Source organism: Ochotona curzoniae, unplaced genomic scaffold, assembly GCF_017591425.1.
Source record: "Ochotona curzoniae isolate NIBS_2020 unplaced genomic scaffold, NIBS_Ocur_1.0 contig_1274, whole genome shotgun sequence".
Lineage (NCBI taxonomy): Eukaryota > Metazoa > Chordata > Mammalia > Lagomorpha > Ochotonidae > Ochotona > Ochotona curzoniae.
The window spans coordinates 1,489,716-1,507,634 of NW_024465023.1; the positions used below are offsets into that span (position 1 = coordinate 1,489,716).

Genomic DNA, 17,919 nt, shown 5'->3' on the forward strand with positions numbered 1-17,919 from the left:
GAGAGACAGAGAAAGATCTTCCACCCACTGGTTCACTCATCAATGGCCTCAATGCCTGGAGCTGAGCTGATGTGAAGCCAGGACCTTCTTCCAGGTCTCCCACACGGGAGCAGGCCACAAGCAGGCCACAAGCAGAAGGCTAGATGGGAAGCAGAGTAACCAGGACTAAAACCTGCACCCATATGGGATCTCAGCGCTTGCAGGTGGATGGTTGGCCTTTCAAGCTATTGTGCCACTCCACAGAAATAAATTTTTTAAAGAAGGAAATACATTTCTCCCTTCTTTTTTTGCAATTACTACTAAAAATGTGAATTTCTTCAAAACAATAAAATCAAAGAATAAAAGGCAAAAGGGTTATATACACATATACATGACCATTTGAAACTTAGCTTTACCAAAAGGCCATTTTTTACCTTCAACAACTGAAAGGGGGGGAAAACCTTCTGTAAAAGTTAACAAAATTTTAATTTAATGAGTCATTACTTTTCACCAGGGACCAATTCCTCTTCCAGGAAAATGGACGCATTTTGAAACACTTAACTTCCTGTTGCTGCACCAGGAAGGACTAGTTCAGAAAAGCAGTGAAAATCCTAGACCAACATAACCAAATAAACACTTCATGTGAATTACAAATGAAATTTTTTAAAGTTATTTTATTTTAATCAGAAAGTCAGATATACAGAGAGGAGGAAAAACAGAAAGGAAAATCTTCCATCTGTTGATTCACTCCCAAAGTGGCTGCAACGGCCGGAGCTGCACCGATCCAAAGCCAGGAGCCAGGAGCCTCTTCCAGGTCTCCCACACGGGTGCAGGGTCCCAAGGCTTTGGGCCGTCCTCAACTGCTTTCCCAGGTCACAAGCAGGGAGCTGGATGGGAAGTGGGACAGCAGGGACACAAAACCAGCACCCATATGGGATCCCAGAGCATGCAAGGTGAAGACTTTAGGCACTAGGCTACTGAACCAGGCCCACAAATGAAATTTTAAAGTTTCCAGCTGCCACATTTCAGAATGCAGAAATAAACAGAGGAAATTAATTTTTATATATTTTATGTGATTCAATATACAATCAAAAATATTATTTCAACATGTCATCAACTTGCACAGCTCGATGAGGTATTTTGCAAACTTCTTGAAAGTCAGCTTTGCAGCCTGGTGTGTATTTGACTATCATGGCCCATTTAGATGTCAAGAGGCCACACTGCAGGTGCTCAGCAGCATCCCGCGGCTGCAAGACAGGCAGGCAGCTCTTGCAGCGGCCACCTCTCCTCCGTATCCTTCCCACTCAGCTTCTGGCTGCCAGTGCATAACTCTAGCCTCCTACTTGCCAGCCACAGTGCCCCCTCTCCTGCAGTACATCTGCTTCATCTGGGACCTGGACGAGGGGTGCCAGGAAAACAGAGCCACGTCAAATTTTGGGGAAGTAACATGAGATTTCCAGCTGGCGCCATGCGTACAGGCATTCTCCACCCCCTGCCCTTGCCCCCCATAGAAAGGCTGTCTCTCCCACTGGAGACCACGACCAGGGGTGGCCAGCTGGTGCTCCCTCTGCTCCCCTTCCGCCACCTCTTCCTCCTTGTGGACCCACCGCCCACTCATGAGAAGCATTTCTGTGTGTGGGGGGGTGCACACATGCACAGTCACTTTCTCACACCTTTTGAATGAATGTCAGTACTCCACGCACATTAAACACGCCTACACTAACACTGCTTCTCCAGGTGCAAGTAGCAATGCAAGTTAAAGCACTTACAAAATCCCGGAATCCCACATGGGCGCTAGTTCAAATTCCGGCTACTCCACTCCAAGCTCCCTACTGATGTACCTGGGAAAGCAGCAGAATATGGCTCAAATAATTACGTAAGTAGCTGCCACCCACATGGGAGGCACAGATAGAATTCTAGGTCCTGGCTTCAGCCTGGCCCAGCTTCAGTCAATGTGGAGTGAGCCTACAGTAGATGGGCAATTTTTTTTCTTCTGTGACTCTGACTCATGAATATATATAAAATAAACCTTTACAAAAGAGCCTAGTGGGCATGACGAGATGCCTCGGTGGCTAAATCCTCGCCTTGCACGTGCCGGGATCCCATATGGGAGCTGGTTCTATCCCGGCAGCCCCGCTTCCCTTCCAGCTTCCTGCCTGTGGCCCGGGAAAGCAGTCGAGGACGGCCCAAAGCTTTGGACCCTGCACCGCCTGGGAGACCCGGAAGAAGTTCTTGGCTCCTGGCTTTGGATCAGCTTAACTCTGGCAACGGCCATGTGGGGATTGAACCAAGGGATGGAAAATCTTTCTGTTTCTCCTCTCTCTAAATCTGAAAGGCAAACTTAAATAGAGAAACAGAGAGAGGGAGAAAAATCTTCTACTGTCACCTCCTCTTTTTCCTCTTCCATATGCCAGACAGCAGCTGGCACTCTTCCTCTCTTCTGCTAGTTCCTGTATCACCAGGTACGATCCACCTCTGTGTCTTCTGGACTATTTTGTCCCAGATACCTTGTCAGGAAGGCAAGTTCTCTTCCTATCATGCCAGCTGACACAGCAGCTACCTGGCGCCCCAGCCCCAAACCCCAGTGGCAATCATGAGTCCTTCCATTGGTTCCTTTCCTAAGCCTGACCTGTTTGACCTGGGACTCTGTGTACAGTCGGGCCCCATTCTCCCTCTGCCTCCAGCACCACTCCTTGCCCTCCACGTCTCCCCTGCAAAGCTGCTGCCAATTCTGCTGGTGCCCTGCTTTCCAGCAGCCTCTGATGCCTCCTGGAGATAAACCCTAAAATCTGAAGCTTCTCCAGGAGAGCTGACTTGGTGAGTCCGTACACAACAGAGGCAAGCCACAAACGGAGCCGCCCCCTCACCCCCCAGCTCGCCTGCTCGGCTGCTGTCAGACCCACTCTTCACTTTCTCAGTCCACTGCTGCATTGATGGGTCTGCAAACTACTCACTAAACTACATGTTCAGCCGTTGTTAATGCAAGTGAGTTCTTTGCAAAACCTCATCTGTGTTCCTTATACTTCAGTTCAGAAAATAAAAGCAGCACTCCCAACTTCTATGAGGAAAGAAATGCCAAGAAAGAATTTTGTATAATATGTCACATTATGCATTATGTTGTTTATATTAACCACACCTTTACAGTAATATAAAACAGGGACGACACAGCGGCATAGTGGGTAATGCCACCGCCTGCAGGATGGGCTTCCCATATGAGCACTGGTTTGAGTCCCAGTTGCTCCACTTACTATCCAGCTCCCTGATTAGGAAAGCAACAGAGCATGGCCAGGTCTTAGGTCCCCTACACCTAAAAGGGAAACCCAGGAGAAGCTCCTGGCTCCTGGATTCATACTGGCCCAGCTCTGGCCACGGCAGCCATTTGGGGAATAAACCAGCAGATGGAAAAAATCTTTCTCTCTCTCTCTCTCTCTCTCTCCCTCTCTCTCTGCTTTTCCCTCTCTATGTAATTCTGCCTTTTAAATAAAATGAACAGGGCCCGGCACAGTAACTTAGTGGCAAAAGTCTTTGCCTTGCACACGCCGGGATCCCATATGGGTACCAGTGCTAATGCTGGCAGCCCTGCTTCCCATCCAGCTCCCTGCCTGTGGCCTGGGAAAGCAGCTGAGGACGGCCCAAAGCCTTGGGACCCTGCATCCACATGGGAGACCTGGAAGAAGCCCCTGGTTCCTGGCTTTGGATCGGCTCAGCTCTAGCTGTTGCATCTACTTTGGGAGTGAATCAACAGACAGAAGCTCTATCTCTCTCTGTCTCTCCTGCTCTCTGCATATCTGACTTTACAATAAAAAAATAAATCTTAAAAAATTTAAATAAATAAAATGAACAAATCCTTTTAAATAAGATATAAAATACAATATATGACAGTGCAGTACATTTATAGTTAGTGCTACTGTTAAAGTAGGCAGACAGTTAGATATGGGTGAAGCCCAGATGTGCCAGAAAGAACCGAAGATTTGCATAGCAGAACAGCTCAACACCTGCTGGGTTAGCCAATGCCCCAGAGAAGGCAGTCACAAGAGCCAACGCTGCAGCACAGCAAAGTAAGCTTGACTTGCCCGCATCCCATACAGGATGGAAGGCCACTTGGAGCTCTGGCTGGTCTCTTCTGATTCATGTTCCTGCTAACATGACTGGGAAGGCACTGGACAATGGCCAGCTACTCAGGTTCCTGTCACCCATGTGGGAGAGCTAGATAGAATTCCTGACTCCTGGCTTCACCCTGGTACAGCCCTGGTGTTGCAGGCATTTGGGAGTGAATCAGCAGATGGAAAACATCTCTCCCATTACCCCTACTTCTCTCTTCTTGCCTTTTGACTAAATAAATAAATCATTAAAAGTAAAGAAAGTGGGGGTGGTGCAGTGGTATAGCACACTAAGTCTCTGCCTGAGGCATTGGCATCCCATTGGGCACCAGTTCATTTCCCAGTTGTTCCACTTCTGATCTAGCTCCTGCTTTAATCTTGGGAAAGCAGCAGAAGATGGCTCACAGCCTTGGGCCCTTGGGGCCTTGCACTCGCATGGGAGACCTGGAGGAAACTCCTGACTCCGAGCTTTGGACAGCTCAGCACCAGCCACTGTGGCCACTTGAGGTGTGAACCAGCAGATGGAAGATCTTTCTCTGTCTCTCTGCCTTTCACATAAAAATAAATAACTTTTTTTAAAAAAACTATCAATAAGAATAATATTTTTTAAAAAATACAGAAAAAGCACTCAGTGTGGCAGCTGCGGCAGCACCCTGATTAAGCCTGGCCCCTTGAGGAGCTATGGCAGCTCGGCAGTGCTTATCTGAAAGGTCGTCAGTACGACACGGGTGGCACTCCATTCCACCTTGTCCCTAAAACTCTGCTCCCGACCTCCTCATTAGCCCTTCATTACAGAATGAAAGTCAAAGAGGATCCTCGCTTGCACTTCCCAGCTGCTGCTCTCTCGCCGACACGCGCACACTGGCCCCCTCTGCTTGTCTGGTGGCATCAGGACCCTAGCCGCACTTTGTGGTGCCGCTCCTAGTCACCAAACAGTACGCACAGCATGCGGTCTAGCTGCCATCGTGCATCGTGATGACAACAGTAAGAGCTACCATGCATTTACTGCCCACTTCCTAGAAGCCAGACGTGCCCAAGCGCTTTGTGCTATTGCCTTTAGCCCCCACCACAACCCTGCCACTTTTGTTTTGTTCTCATGACAATATTGCATTATTGTCATATTGTTAGAATTGAATACACTAAAGCTGTGAGAAATGATTCATCAACATGACAAGGACTGAGAATAACATGAGCAGAGACTGTGGCCCCAACCCTCCCTCTGCACCAAATAGAATAGCGTTTTAACCCTTAAACCAATAAGCTAAGGGTTGCTGCTATAGTGTAGTAGGTTGGGCTACTGTCTGCAAAACTAGCAGCCCATATGAGTGCCATTTCAATCCTGTGTGATCTGCTTCTGATCCAGCTCCTGCCTGGTACACACCTAAGCAGACCGTGGAAGGCCCAAGTGCTTGGGCTCTGCACCCATGTAGGAGACCTAGATGATGTTCCTGGCTCCTGGCTTCAGCCTGGCCTAGCCCCAACCATTGTGACCATTTGATGAGAAAATCACCTAAAAGAATATCTCTCTTCTCTCCCTCTTTCCCCCCTTCCTTCTTCTCTCTCCCTCTCATTTGCTTTTCAAATAAAGGAATCTTTTTTTAAAAGGTTAAATACAAGTATCCCTATTTAGCAGATGAGTAAATTGAGGCACAGAGCAGTTAAGCAAATTTGCCCAAGGTCCCCTAGCTATAGCTCAACCCCTACAATCTGACTTCACTAATTCTCTCTCTCTTTCTCTCTCTCTCTCTCCTTCCAAAGTACTTTACAGGTACTTCTCAAATAGCATGGCCTGGGGTCAGTGCTGTGGCAGAGTGGGTAAAGCCACTACCTGCAATACTGGCATCCCATATGGGCACCAGTTCCAGTGCCAGCTGTTCCACTTCCAATTCTGTTCCCTGCATTCTTTCTCTATAACTCAAATAAATCAGTCTTTAAAAATCAAATTGCATGCCCTAGAAGACATTCTGTGATGGGAGGTTTGGCAGGGGTAGGGCAGCACCCTGTGCGAAGACAGGGACCATGCCCATGTTGGGCACCTGCAGGGAAGGCCATTGGCTGTATGAGTGGCTGCTTTACTCCACCTTCAGGTTACTGCACACACACATACACCCTCGGAACATGGGTAGTTATCTGTTCAATGCCCATCATGCCTACCAACTTGTGACTGCAAAGGCAGGGACCATCTATACCACCCCCTTCTGGAGCCCCACCTGCTAGGTCGCTGTCTAGTACCCAGAATGCCATGTGCAAGGATGTGCTAAATGAATGCAGAGGAGATGCTTACAGACCCAGCAGGACCCAAGTTTGTAAAAAGAAAAGTTTCATGCTTGCCTCAATAACGCATATCTGGGGTTCTTCCTTACGATCATCCACGGACACCTTGGCTTGATTCATAACCCATTCCTGGATAGCATCAGTAATGTGCGGGACAACTGCAGAGAGAAGCGATAATTCACATAAACACGTGCTCTGTGTTCCCGAGAGAGCACTGTGTCTCCCCAGCGTGTACTAAGGCTATGTGGGTGTAGCCATTTAAATGATAACATTTATGCTTATCTCTTGAAGCTAATCAACCACAGAACTTACAGTTACTGACTCAGTTGGAGATGAAAGGACGACATGTCCATTGGCTCCAGGGGCCTGGCCACAGCTTGGCACATGAAGCAGAGCCAATGACAGCCGCGATGAGAGAACACAAAGTTGCACCTCACACTCGTTGTGCCCAGGAGACGAGGGAAAGGCGCCAAGTATCGGTGAATTTGGAACCGCGCACTATGCACGCACACTTGTCCAACCATCACATGGGGTCTGTTGGGTTCTACTTCCGTGGGAGCAGCTCAGGGGTTCAAGGTCAGAGCCCAGGTCCAGGAGCCTTGCTCCATCCTCATCACTGGAGCAGGGCAGGTTTGAAATAGCAGCGCTCCCTCCGCCAGGTCTTCCCAAGCTCTCCACTTGGGGGCAAATGCTAGCTGAAGAGCCAGTCCAGTTTTAGCTGCAACATAGCTTGATGCAAGTTAACTGACTCTATCGCAGCAATGAGTCAGAGGCAGACTCTGAGCTCCGGAGTCTCTTCACAGGGCTATCCCATACGTGCAAGAGGAAGAGGGCAAAAGCCCCGAGTGGCCACTCTTGGGGGCGTCTAAGCTCACACTGGCATGAAAAACTAGCCAACCACGAGGCTAACACTGGCACACTGTAACAAAAGGGGAACTGTCAGGAACTGTTGTCTTCTCAAGGTCGGGCACTCTTCCCTCCTGGAGTTATTCTTGGAGTCTTCTTGGATGCATGGGAACTCCCAGGCTCTGAACCGGTCAACCAGCTGGCTGGCAAAGGTGGGGATAAACGCACCAGGGAGATGTGTTTTGGCCTAGGATGTCAAGGGAAACTGCAGCTGCATGCTAATGAGGACCAGAGGAAGGTCCAGCATCTGCAACCCAACTGCCAGGCATGCTAGGAGAAACAGTAAGACTGTTGGTGACGTTCCTGTGTCTCTGTCATCTCTCTGGCTCTCACACAGGCCTATGACTTTGGGGTTAAAAAAAAAAAAATACCTTGGGTGTTATGGACCAGCGCGGCAGATTCCCCCAGCTTTACCAGAGGCTGCCCTTCTGACTATCCTAACCAGTAAACTAAAGTTCCAAACTTTAACATCTCTGTGTCTGGTGTGGTCTCTGATTGATCTCATAACAGTTCTTGGAGACCCATTAGTCTAAGTGTCATGTACTTTGAACTATCCAATGGGCAATTGTTTGAATGGACTAGGAACTGCATTCTGCCTAATAGCCGGAAGATGAAGCCAGCCAGCTAGCTAGCTCAGTTTACAGAAGCGTTTTGCAGTCACGTTTTTCAGTAGACAATAGATGTCTTTCTCATATCCCGGTTATGCAGATGTGTCCCTAACTGAACACCTGTTCTTCTGCTCGCCCTGAGACTCCTATAGACTTGGAGGACTGGGGAGAACTGCGTCCACTTTGCATTTCCAGACCGCAAGCTCATCTCTGCTTCCTGGCTCTCTGATCTCTATGTGTCCCTCTCAGCCACGTCCAAGTTGCAAGTGACTTACAGTGGCTGGGGAGAGGGCATCACCCTTACCCACAACAAAAATCACATGACCACATCACTGCCAAGGTACAAGGCGGGAGGGAGGGGCATTTCTCTTGTAACACAAATGTGAAAGCAAAGCGAGGAGCCCGCAGCCTACCCGCACATCCTCCTCTCCGTCGGCAAAGCCAGCTGTCCTCAAGGGGAGTTGGCGTCATCCACGCAAAGCCTCGATGGCAAAGCAAGAAAAAGACAGCTGGTGCTGAAAGAGCAAAGAGCGGCTGCATCCCAGTTAGGCAAGGATGATGGCCAAAGGGTTCTCTCTCAATTCTCTAAGCCAAACTTACATACAGGTGGGGAGGCACCGAGGGACAGGAACTAAAGAAAACGTGAATCAGAAGGAGAACGCCGGCATTAGTGGCGGAGAGGGAGGAGACTACTGGAAATAGGATCGTGGTTGGGACACGCTTGAGGTTTTTCAGGAATGTGAAGAGGAAAAGAACTCGGGCTTTTCAAGGGTTAAAAACCCAGGGCCTGCAGAGATGCAGAGTCTAGCAGCCATCGTGCAGGCCCACACGCGCAGCCAGCACGTGGGCGCTGCGGCAGGGTGGGGGCCAATACCTTGCACAGTTTTGCCCACGTAGTCCCCACGCCTCTCTTTATTGATCACATGCTGATAGATCTTGCCGGCAGTGATGTTGTTATCTTTACAAAGATTGACATCCAAGAATCTCTCATAATTCCCGAGGTCTACATCAACTTCCCCACCATCATTTAAGACGAACACTTCACCTAAGATAAAAATAGGCAATGTGAAAATTAAAAGTTAGCTAACAGTACATTAATTGTCACAGATGGACCCATTTTTCACTAAAGAGCTGGTAACAGATATATCCATAACCCAGATTCCAATCACCATCTCCCTTATCCTCATGGGGAAATGTAGTGATTTGATTCAATTCATGGAAATACACCAAAAAATTCTGACATCCTATCACATTTTTAAAATGTTACTTAATTTTATTAGAAAGGCAAATTTACAGAGATAAGGAGAGAGAGAGAAAGATCTTTCATTTGTTGGCTCATGCCCCGAACGCTGTAATGGCCAGAGTTGCGCTGCTCTGAAGCCAGGAACCTCCACCAGGTCTCCCACGTGGGTGCAGAGGCCCAAGGACTTGGATCATCCTCTACTGATGTGACAGACCACAAGCAGGGAGTTGGTCAGAAATGGAACAACCAGGACACAGACTGGCACCGATACAGGATACCAGCACTTGCAAGTGGATTAGCCTTTTAAGCGACTACGCAGCTCCTTTGGTATATATGTATGTTTATATATATACATATATATTATTATTATTATTATTATTATTATTGGAAAGGTAGATATACAGAGTGGAGGAGAGACAGAGAGGAAGATCTTCATCCGATGATTCACTCCCCATGTGACCACTTCAGCCAGAGCTCAGTTGATCTGAAGCCAGGAGCCAGGAGCTTCTTCCAGGTCTCCCACGCAGGTGCAGGGTCCCAAGGCTTTGGGCCATCCTCAATTGCTTTCCCAGGCCACAGGCAGAGAGCTGGATGGGAAGTGGAACAGCCAGGACAGGAACCAGCACTCATTTGGGATCCCGGTGTGTGCAAGGCGGCAATTGCTGGAGTGAATCATCGGACAGAAGTCTTTCCTCTCTGTCTCTCCCCCTCTGTATATCTGCCTTTCCAATAAAAATAAATCTTTAAAAAAAAAAGTCAGGGGGAAAGGATGAGGTCTTGTTTTTTGTTTCTTTTTTTAAGAGGAAGATCTTTCAGTCATTGGTTCTCTCCCCGGAAATGCCCACAATAGCCAGATCTGGGCAGGGCAAAACCAGGAGTCACAAACTCCAGCCTGGTCTCTTCTATGGGCGGTAGGGACTCAAGTACTTCAGCTATGTTTTGCTGCTTCCCAGGTTCACTTGCAGGGATCTGTGTTGGAAGTGGACCAGCCAGGACCAGAATCAGCATCTGATACAGGATGTTGGCATCCCAAGCAGCAGCTTAACTCACTGCACTGTAACACCTACCCCAGGGTGAAATCTTTAATAAGCTCTATTAGGAATAGATAGCCATCCAGAAAAATGAATATTTAGAAATATGTATACATATTACATACTTACCCTTACATCAAACTAAATTGCCAGTGTATTAATCATTAAAGTAAAGCCAGACAGGATTTATGGCAACAGATTAAGCCATTCCTATTCCCATCCGGCTTCCAGCCAGTGTATCTGGGCCCCACTACCCACATGCGATACCTGGTTACAGTTTCTCCTTCCTGGTGCCAGCTTGGCCCATCCCTCATGTGTTCAACTGGGAAGTAATCAACCCATGAAAGAACTCTCTCCCCCATCACCTCCTCCTTAACTTTCCCTTCCAAACAAAATTTTTTTAAAAGACAAAGGAAAATTGGTATAACACACAGCATTAGCAAAATTTGCTGAACAAGCAACCTCAATGTCTCGGTGACTTACAAAACACTCATTTTTCCCTCATGTTCCATGAAAGCCAGGTGCTTGAATAATATTTTGAAACAAATGAAGACAAGACAGCTAATTTTTGTTTTGTTTTAGGTTACTAAACTTTAAAAAACAACAGTAAGGGGCACAGCATGGTAGCCTAGCGGCTAAAGTCCTCACCTTGCATGCGCTGGGACCCCATATGGGCACCAGTTCTCATTCTGGCAGCTCCGCTTCCCATTCAGCTCCCTGCCTGTGGCCCAGGAAAGCAGTCGAGGACAGCCTAAAGCCTTGGGACCCTGCACCTGTGTGGGAGACCCGGAAGAGGCTCCTGGCTTCGGATCAGCTCAGCTCCAGCCATTGCAGTCACTTGGGGAGTGAATCAGTGGACAGCTCTTTCTCTCTGTCTCTCCTCTCTGTAAATCTGCCTTTCCAATGAAAGTATATACGTTTTATTTTTTTTTAAGTCATACACTTCTCTGTATATGGAATTTTTTTTCTAAACTGCCTCTATAGGAGTACATATTCAGCACAACAGTTAAGAGCCACTGGACACCTCTGTGTCACATACTGGAATCCCTGGGCCAGAACCCAAGCTTGTCCCCTTCCAACCCAACTTCCTGCCACCTGGCACCTGGGAAGCTATGCTGATGACTCCTGTCCTTGGTCCCTGCCAGCCACACAAGAGACTCAGGCCCAGTTCTCAAGCACAGCAATTCCAGGCCCAGGGAAGCGAAGCAGCGAGTGGGAAGATGTCCCTACTTGTGTATGTGTGTGTGAGTGTGTGTGCATGCCTTTCAAATCAAGTGAAAAAACAAATGGGTCGGGGGCAGACCAGGCTGAATCAGTTCACATCATCCACTGGTGAATCCGAGCACCAGAACAGAGTATGGATCGAGCCAGGTTCAGTCATGACAAAAACCGGTGCACAATACGGAATGCCAAGGTGAGGTTACCTGTACCAGATGTGACCGCAGCACCCAACCAGCACACGTAAGAACCAGGAAGCGAGGGGGCAAGGTAGGCAGGGGGAATAAGGGGGGGTTCCCTTGCCAGACAGCTACTCCCACTGGAGAGCATTAGCTGGGATGGGGGCAGACCAGACTAGGCAAGGCTACAACACCTGTGGGCCTCATGTGGACTAGATCAGGGAAAAGCCAGGCCGGGTTGATTGTTCCTACTGGTGCAAACAAAATTAGAGTGGGTGAGGATTGTTTGGGCTTAGCTACAGCATCAACTGGCAGAAGCTGGCACTGGGGGCTAATTCTGTCAAGTTAGACCACAGAACCACCTGGAGACTGCATAATCTGGGAGTGGGAGTGGCCTGGGAGGGAAAGAGTGGGCTCCTCCCACTTGTATTACCATTCCCACCGGAGGGCACGAAAACTAGGACAGGGGCTGGGGTGGCTAGACAGAGAGGCATCCAACAACATTGGTGAGGGCTGGATAGTTGAGCTGGTTAGATGGAACTAGGCTTTAACACCCATTGACATGTATGAGAACCTAAAGAGATGTGGGACAGACTGGACTAGTCTGCTACACATACTAGCAAACCAGGGTAGGGGGCGGGCCTGGTGGGGGTTATTGTGGGTCGCTCCAACTAGGCTGCGGCTCCCACTAGTTTATGTGAGGTCCGAGTATGTGCTGGGCAGCACCAGGCTGGACTGCAACACCCATTGGTTCCAGTGGAAGTCAGGGCTGGAAACAGAACCAACCCAGCAATTGCAACAACCAGCTGATTGAGGCGATGGACTGTGCCGGGTCCTGTACTTGCTAGTACATACAAGAATCTGGTCTGGGAACACCTCAGACAGTTTCTTTGGGGATCTCCCCAAACGAACTGCCAGACTCAGAACCCTAACCATGAAAAGACAGGTCAGAACAAGTCAGTTAACCACCTCAGGTATATGTTGGCAGTGAAAAACAGGGCAAACAGAGACTCTACGATTGACTATGTCAATCAGTGGATTCTTCAACGACCTCATCGTGCTTGGAGTGGCAAAATTGGCAGCGATTCATAACTGTTGAACTCTCAAAACCACACGAGCAAGACCCTCAGAGCATACCCCACATCAGGGACCTGGATGGGTGGGAGACTGGGTGGGGCTTCTCCCTTATATCCCCCTTTACCTCAGATACATAAAGGAAACAATATGGAAATAATAGTGTTACCCACGTTCCTGTAGCTCTTGAACCTTTTTACCCTAATTAACTATGTAAAGATTGTCAAAAATATAATAAAAAACGGAAAAAGTTAAAAAAGAAAGAGATGTAGGGCCCGGCGCGGTGGCGCAAGTGGTTAAGGTCCTCGCCTTGCACGCCCGGGATCCCATATGGGCGCCGGTTCTAATCCCGGCAGCCCCGCTTTCCTTCCAGCTCCCTGCCTGTGGCCCGGGAAAGCAGTCGAGGACGGCCCAAAGCCTTGGGACCCTGCACCCGCGTGGGAGACCCGGAAGAGGCTCCTGGCTTCGGATCGGCATAGCATCGGCCCGTTGCGCTCACTTGGGGAGTGAATCATCGGACGGAAGATCTTCCTCTCTGTCTCTCCTCTCTGTATATCTGCCTTTCCAATGAAAAAAATAATAAAAATAAATCTTTAAAAAAAAAGAGATGTAAAAGACAAAAAAATCAAGTGAAAACAAGCAAAAATATTATAAATAATATGCAAGAGGCAACGCCCTTTTACTTGTACACATCTCAAAATGTCAACATTAATACTAGTTACCCCAGGCAGTTGAAATGTCAAAAGAAATACATGACTTCATGATTAAAAAAAAAAAAAAAATAGAACAACCCATACTGCAGAAGATGTCATGTTTCCAAAAGTTTGACTTATTATAATGTCATTATCAACATGCAAAATGTATCAATAAATATATAAAATGAAGAAAAAACAAAACAACAAAAAAAGTATCAATAGCCATGACAATGCCCAAATTTTCTAAAGTATGACCCAGCAACTGTATTTTTGGACTATATCCTAAAAATATTACTTGAAACACAACAAACAAGTGCAATTTAGCTGAATGCTTTCTAGTAAAGAAGTGGTTCTCAGGCCGGCATGGTGGCATGGTATGCTAACCCTCTGACTGCAGTGCCAGCATCCTATATTGGCACCGGCTCATGTCCTAACTGCTCCATTTCCCATCCAGCTCCCTGCTTATGGCCTGGGAAAGCAGCAAAGGATGGCACAGGGGCTTAGGCCATCGAACCCACATGGGAGGCCCAGAAGAAGCTCCAGGCTCCTGACTTTAGTCCAGCCTGACTCTGGTTGTCGGTGGCTACTTAGGAAGGTGAACCAGCAGATGGAAGATCTCTCTCTGTCTGTCTCTCTCTCTCTTGCCCTCTGTAATTCTTTCAAGTAAAAATAAATAACCTTTTAAAAAGTGGTTTCTCTTGCATACCATGTTCATATGGTGAAAAAGTGCCCGCGTCGATGTTAATATAGGGGTCGATCTTGATGGCAGTCACTCGAAGTCCACATGATTTCAGGATCATCCCGATACTGCTGGCGATGACCCCTTTACCAATGCCAGAGATGACCCCGCCAGTGACCAGGATGTACTTCATTGGCATAGAAGCGGCTGGGTGTCAGCACCCACACAGCTCTGCAAGACACAAGATCAAGGGTCAGAAAACAGAACCATGTTTTCAAATCAGTAGACAGTGTGTTCAACCAGACTTTCAAAAGCATTTTGCAATTTTCTACCTAAAGAAAATGCTTGAACATTTTGTTTAGAGATTTATTTAGTCTAAGGCAGAGCTGCAGAGAGAAGAGAGACCCATCTGCTGGCTCACTCCCCAAATGGCGCTAATGGCCAGGAGCCAGGAGTCTGAGGGTGCCACGGCCCAGACACCGGATCACCTTGTGCTGGGACTTAGGCATGGCAGGCCTCGGCAGAACCCACAGCTACACAGTGCTGACCCCTACTTGAAACTTTCAAAACAAAAATTCTGGCCTTCTCATTTTTGGTGCTAAATAGAAAGCAGGGGGCACTTCGGCAAGCCAAGTGGCCAACTCTGTACCCCTGGCTTTCCATTTACCCCAACCCTATTATGACAAACCGCAACCTGCAAAATCAAATTTCTCTGGGATTCAGGGGTCAGGGGCGAGTGCCAAGGCTCCACAGGCTAATCTTCTCTGTTAATAGCACCTAGGAAAGCAGGAGGAAACAGCCAATGTGGGAAACCCAGAAGAAGCTCCAGGCTCCTGGCTACAGGCCAGCCTAGTTCTGGCCATTGCAGGCAGATAGTAGATCTCTGTCTGTTTCTCTGTAACTGACTTTCCAGCAAACAAATAAAATCTTAAAATTACAACTAAGTAGGAGAAAGAGTCTACTAAAAGCTAGTGACTACAAATCCCACTTTCTATTGCAAATTCACAAATGTATTTTACACGGAGTTGGTGGCGCAGCATAATACACAAAGCCTCTGATTGCAGCTCTGGCATCCCTTTGCAGAGTGGGAGTCAAGTCCAGGATGTGCCGATTACCATCCTGCACCTGCTAATGCACCTAGGAAAGCAGAGGATGACCCAACTGACTTGGTTCCCACCTCCATGTGGGAAAACTGAACCAGGTTTCCGGTTCTTGGCTTCAGACAGGCCCAGCCATGGCTGTGGTGTTCAGCTGAGGAGTGAGCCACTGACTGCACGGCTTCCTTCTCTCCATCTTTTTCTTTCTCATACACACACAGTTAAGTAGGAAAGATTTCAGTTACCCATTTCTTATCCGACTGCCTCCAAAAGAATAGTCATTCCAATTTTGTAACTTGCCCTGCTCATCTTTTTAAAACAAACAAGACTTAAAGCTGTAAAAAGACCTCACATCTAAAAGGTGGTTCAGTTTGAACTTGTCGACTGTGATCAGGGCAAGTAAACCAAAGCTATGCAACATGCATCCCACCCCATTTCAAATGCCTGCGCTAAGTTTCACAGCCTGCCATTCCCTACACAATACAACTGATCACACTTCACCTGCCAAACAGCTGGCCATTTCTCAGAGCTACATGAGAATACTTCAAAAAGTTTTTGGAAAATTAATTAAGAGACAAATGTGGGAGCCAGGTGTGAGGTGTGACACAGTGAGTTGAAACTGCTGCTTGGGGGCCTGACACCATAGCCTAATGGTTAAGGTCTCGCCTTGCACATACCAGGATCCCAAATGGGTGCCGGTATATGTCCCGGCCGACCCGCTTGGCATCCACCTCCCTGCTTGTGGCCTGGGAAAGCAGTCAAGGACGGCCCAAAGCCTTGGGACCCTGCACCTGCACGAGACACCGGCAAGAGGCTCCTGTCTTCGGATCAGCTCAGCTCTGGCCGTTGCAACCATTTAAGGCGTGAATCGGCAGACGGAAGATCTTCCTCTCTGTCACTCCTCCTCTCTGAATATTCGAGTTTCCAATAAAAATAAACAAATCTTATTTAAAAAAAGAAAACTGCTGCCTGGTTTGCTTGCATCCCATATTGGATCGCCTGGGTCGAGTCCTGTCCAGCCTGCCTCAGATCCACCTTCCAGCTAAGGCCTTAGCTCCCATACTTGAGCCTCTGCCACCCAGCGGGGGTAGGATCAGCAACCCCCACCCCCAGCTGCAAGTCAAGCTCTCCCAATTCTCTCTCCCTAATCAGCATTCTTTCAAAGAAAAGGTCATTTTGGTGTACAACTTTTGAAATTGAGACGCTCTTCATAACACACATGTGAATTTTCTGAAGACCCGTCAACATTTACATCCTAAAAAACGTTCTCAAGCCTCCTCCCAACACTCCTTCTTTAGAGCCTCAATGTATCTGAGTATTCCTCTCTTTTGAGCCCTACTGCCCGAGCTGCACATTCAACCAGATTTTGAAGTCGGCTGCATTCACTTAAACAGCTACAATCCAAAGCAAATTCTCCAGCTTCTCAAAGCCTCAAAGTCCTCGATGCTGCAGCACATGAGATAATGACAATGCTCCCATTGGGAAGATCTGCTGAGAACTCCAGAGTATCCCTGCCCGAAGCTACTCTAGGTTACAGTTATCTTGGCAGAGCCAGCGCCTTGCTAGTCAGTCAGAGCACAGTGTCCCGACCCTGTGCTCGGGGAACTGAACAGCAAGGCGCCGAGCTCCGCTCCCACACTTCAGCTTCCTTGTGGGATTCAAGGGCAAGCACGTCGTGCCAATTATGCCTTAATTCCAGCCCCATTCTACTTTCTGTCTGTAAAACCAGCAAAATCAAAAAATGCCATGCAGGTACCGTTAAGAAAACTGGAGTTTTGCGTGACGTTGCTGACGTTACATTATGCCTAAGAATTGTCCGCATACCAAAAAAAAAAAAAAAGCAGGGTGTAACACTGAATTATCTCAACTATGACCAAAATCTTAGCTGTTCAGATCTAGATTTTGATAGCTATTTGTTCAAAAGTACATGTTGAATTTTGATATATTTAGGTAACTGGATTTGATACTTGTTTTCTAAGAACTTTGAAAAATGTAAGAGGCCTTTTTAAAGCACATTCAGTAGTTTAGAAACCCTTTTTGAAAAACGTAACTTAATGCTGAGACGCCTCAGTGCTTCCACTCCTTGGAGGGCAAATAAGTGAGTTTGCCAGAAAGTTTTCTAGCTGCAGGGAAAGGCAGGCTGCTTTAAACCACTTCCTGGACTCGGGATGAAGTCCCCGCGGGGGCTCTAGTTTTTCCTTTACTTTTTACATGCAGTGAGCAGAAACAAGTGTGTATTATAAAACGGTGCAGTGCAAAGCTCTGTTGAGAAAAATAGTACACGAGCCAAGTATGGAACAGTCAAGTTCCTAGCAGCCACTTCTTTTAAAGAAAAGGACGTTAACATCAGTAGACTGTCCGATTTACATTATAACACGTTCTTGTGTCAGCCACTTGACATCCTCTCGTTGCAAGTCTTCAGAAGGAAACCAGGTGCACCTACTCAGGGCACGCCTCAATTCCAACTTGCCACATCTCAACAGCCACGTGTGGCTATTGGCAGCCAGTCATGAAAGCAGTTAAAATCACCAGGAGCACGACAGCTTCTCCACGACAGCCGCCGAACAAGCAGCAGAGTACTTGACGCATCAGCACATCTCACTAAGTTTTACAAGACGCCCAACAGCTATGGGGGCGATCAGAACAGAGCGATGGAGGGGGTTGGAGGGGGTTGGAGAGGGCCGAGGGCGAAGCAGCCCTCGCAAAGGGAAAGCACCTAATATATGAGGTACGTGGCTACTCGGTGCAGAATTTGCCAAATCCCACCAATGTGCACACACTGAAATCGGGCGCTTTCGGTATGTGTAAACTGTATATGAATCAAAAAACGGGGGGG

At 47.8% G+C, this 17,919-nt stretch overlaps 1 protein-coding gene across 1 annotated transcript in view; it reads right to left on the reverse strand.

The window, feature by feature from the left end:
- The window catches only part of CTPS2 (CTP synthase 2), a 113,486-nt gene that overhangs the window by 84,746 nt on the left and 10,821 nt on the right, over positions 1-17,919 (reverse strand). The window contains exons 3-5 of the mRNA XM_040997562.1: positions 14,014-14,217; positions 8,742-8,912; positions 6,411-6,511 (exon numbers count right to left, since the gene is read on the reverse strand). Of these exons, the coding sequence (XP_040853496.1) occupies positions 6,411-6,511; positions 8,742-8,912; positions 14,014-14,185 (444 nt within the window). The 5' untranslated portion in view covers positions 14,186-14,217. The remainder of the gene's footprint in view (positions 1-6,410; positions 6,512-8,741; positions 8,913-14,013; positions 14,218-17,919) is intronic.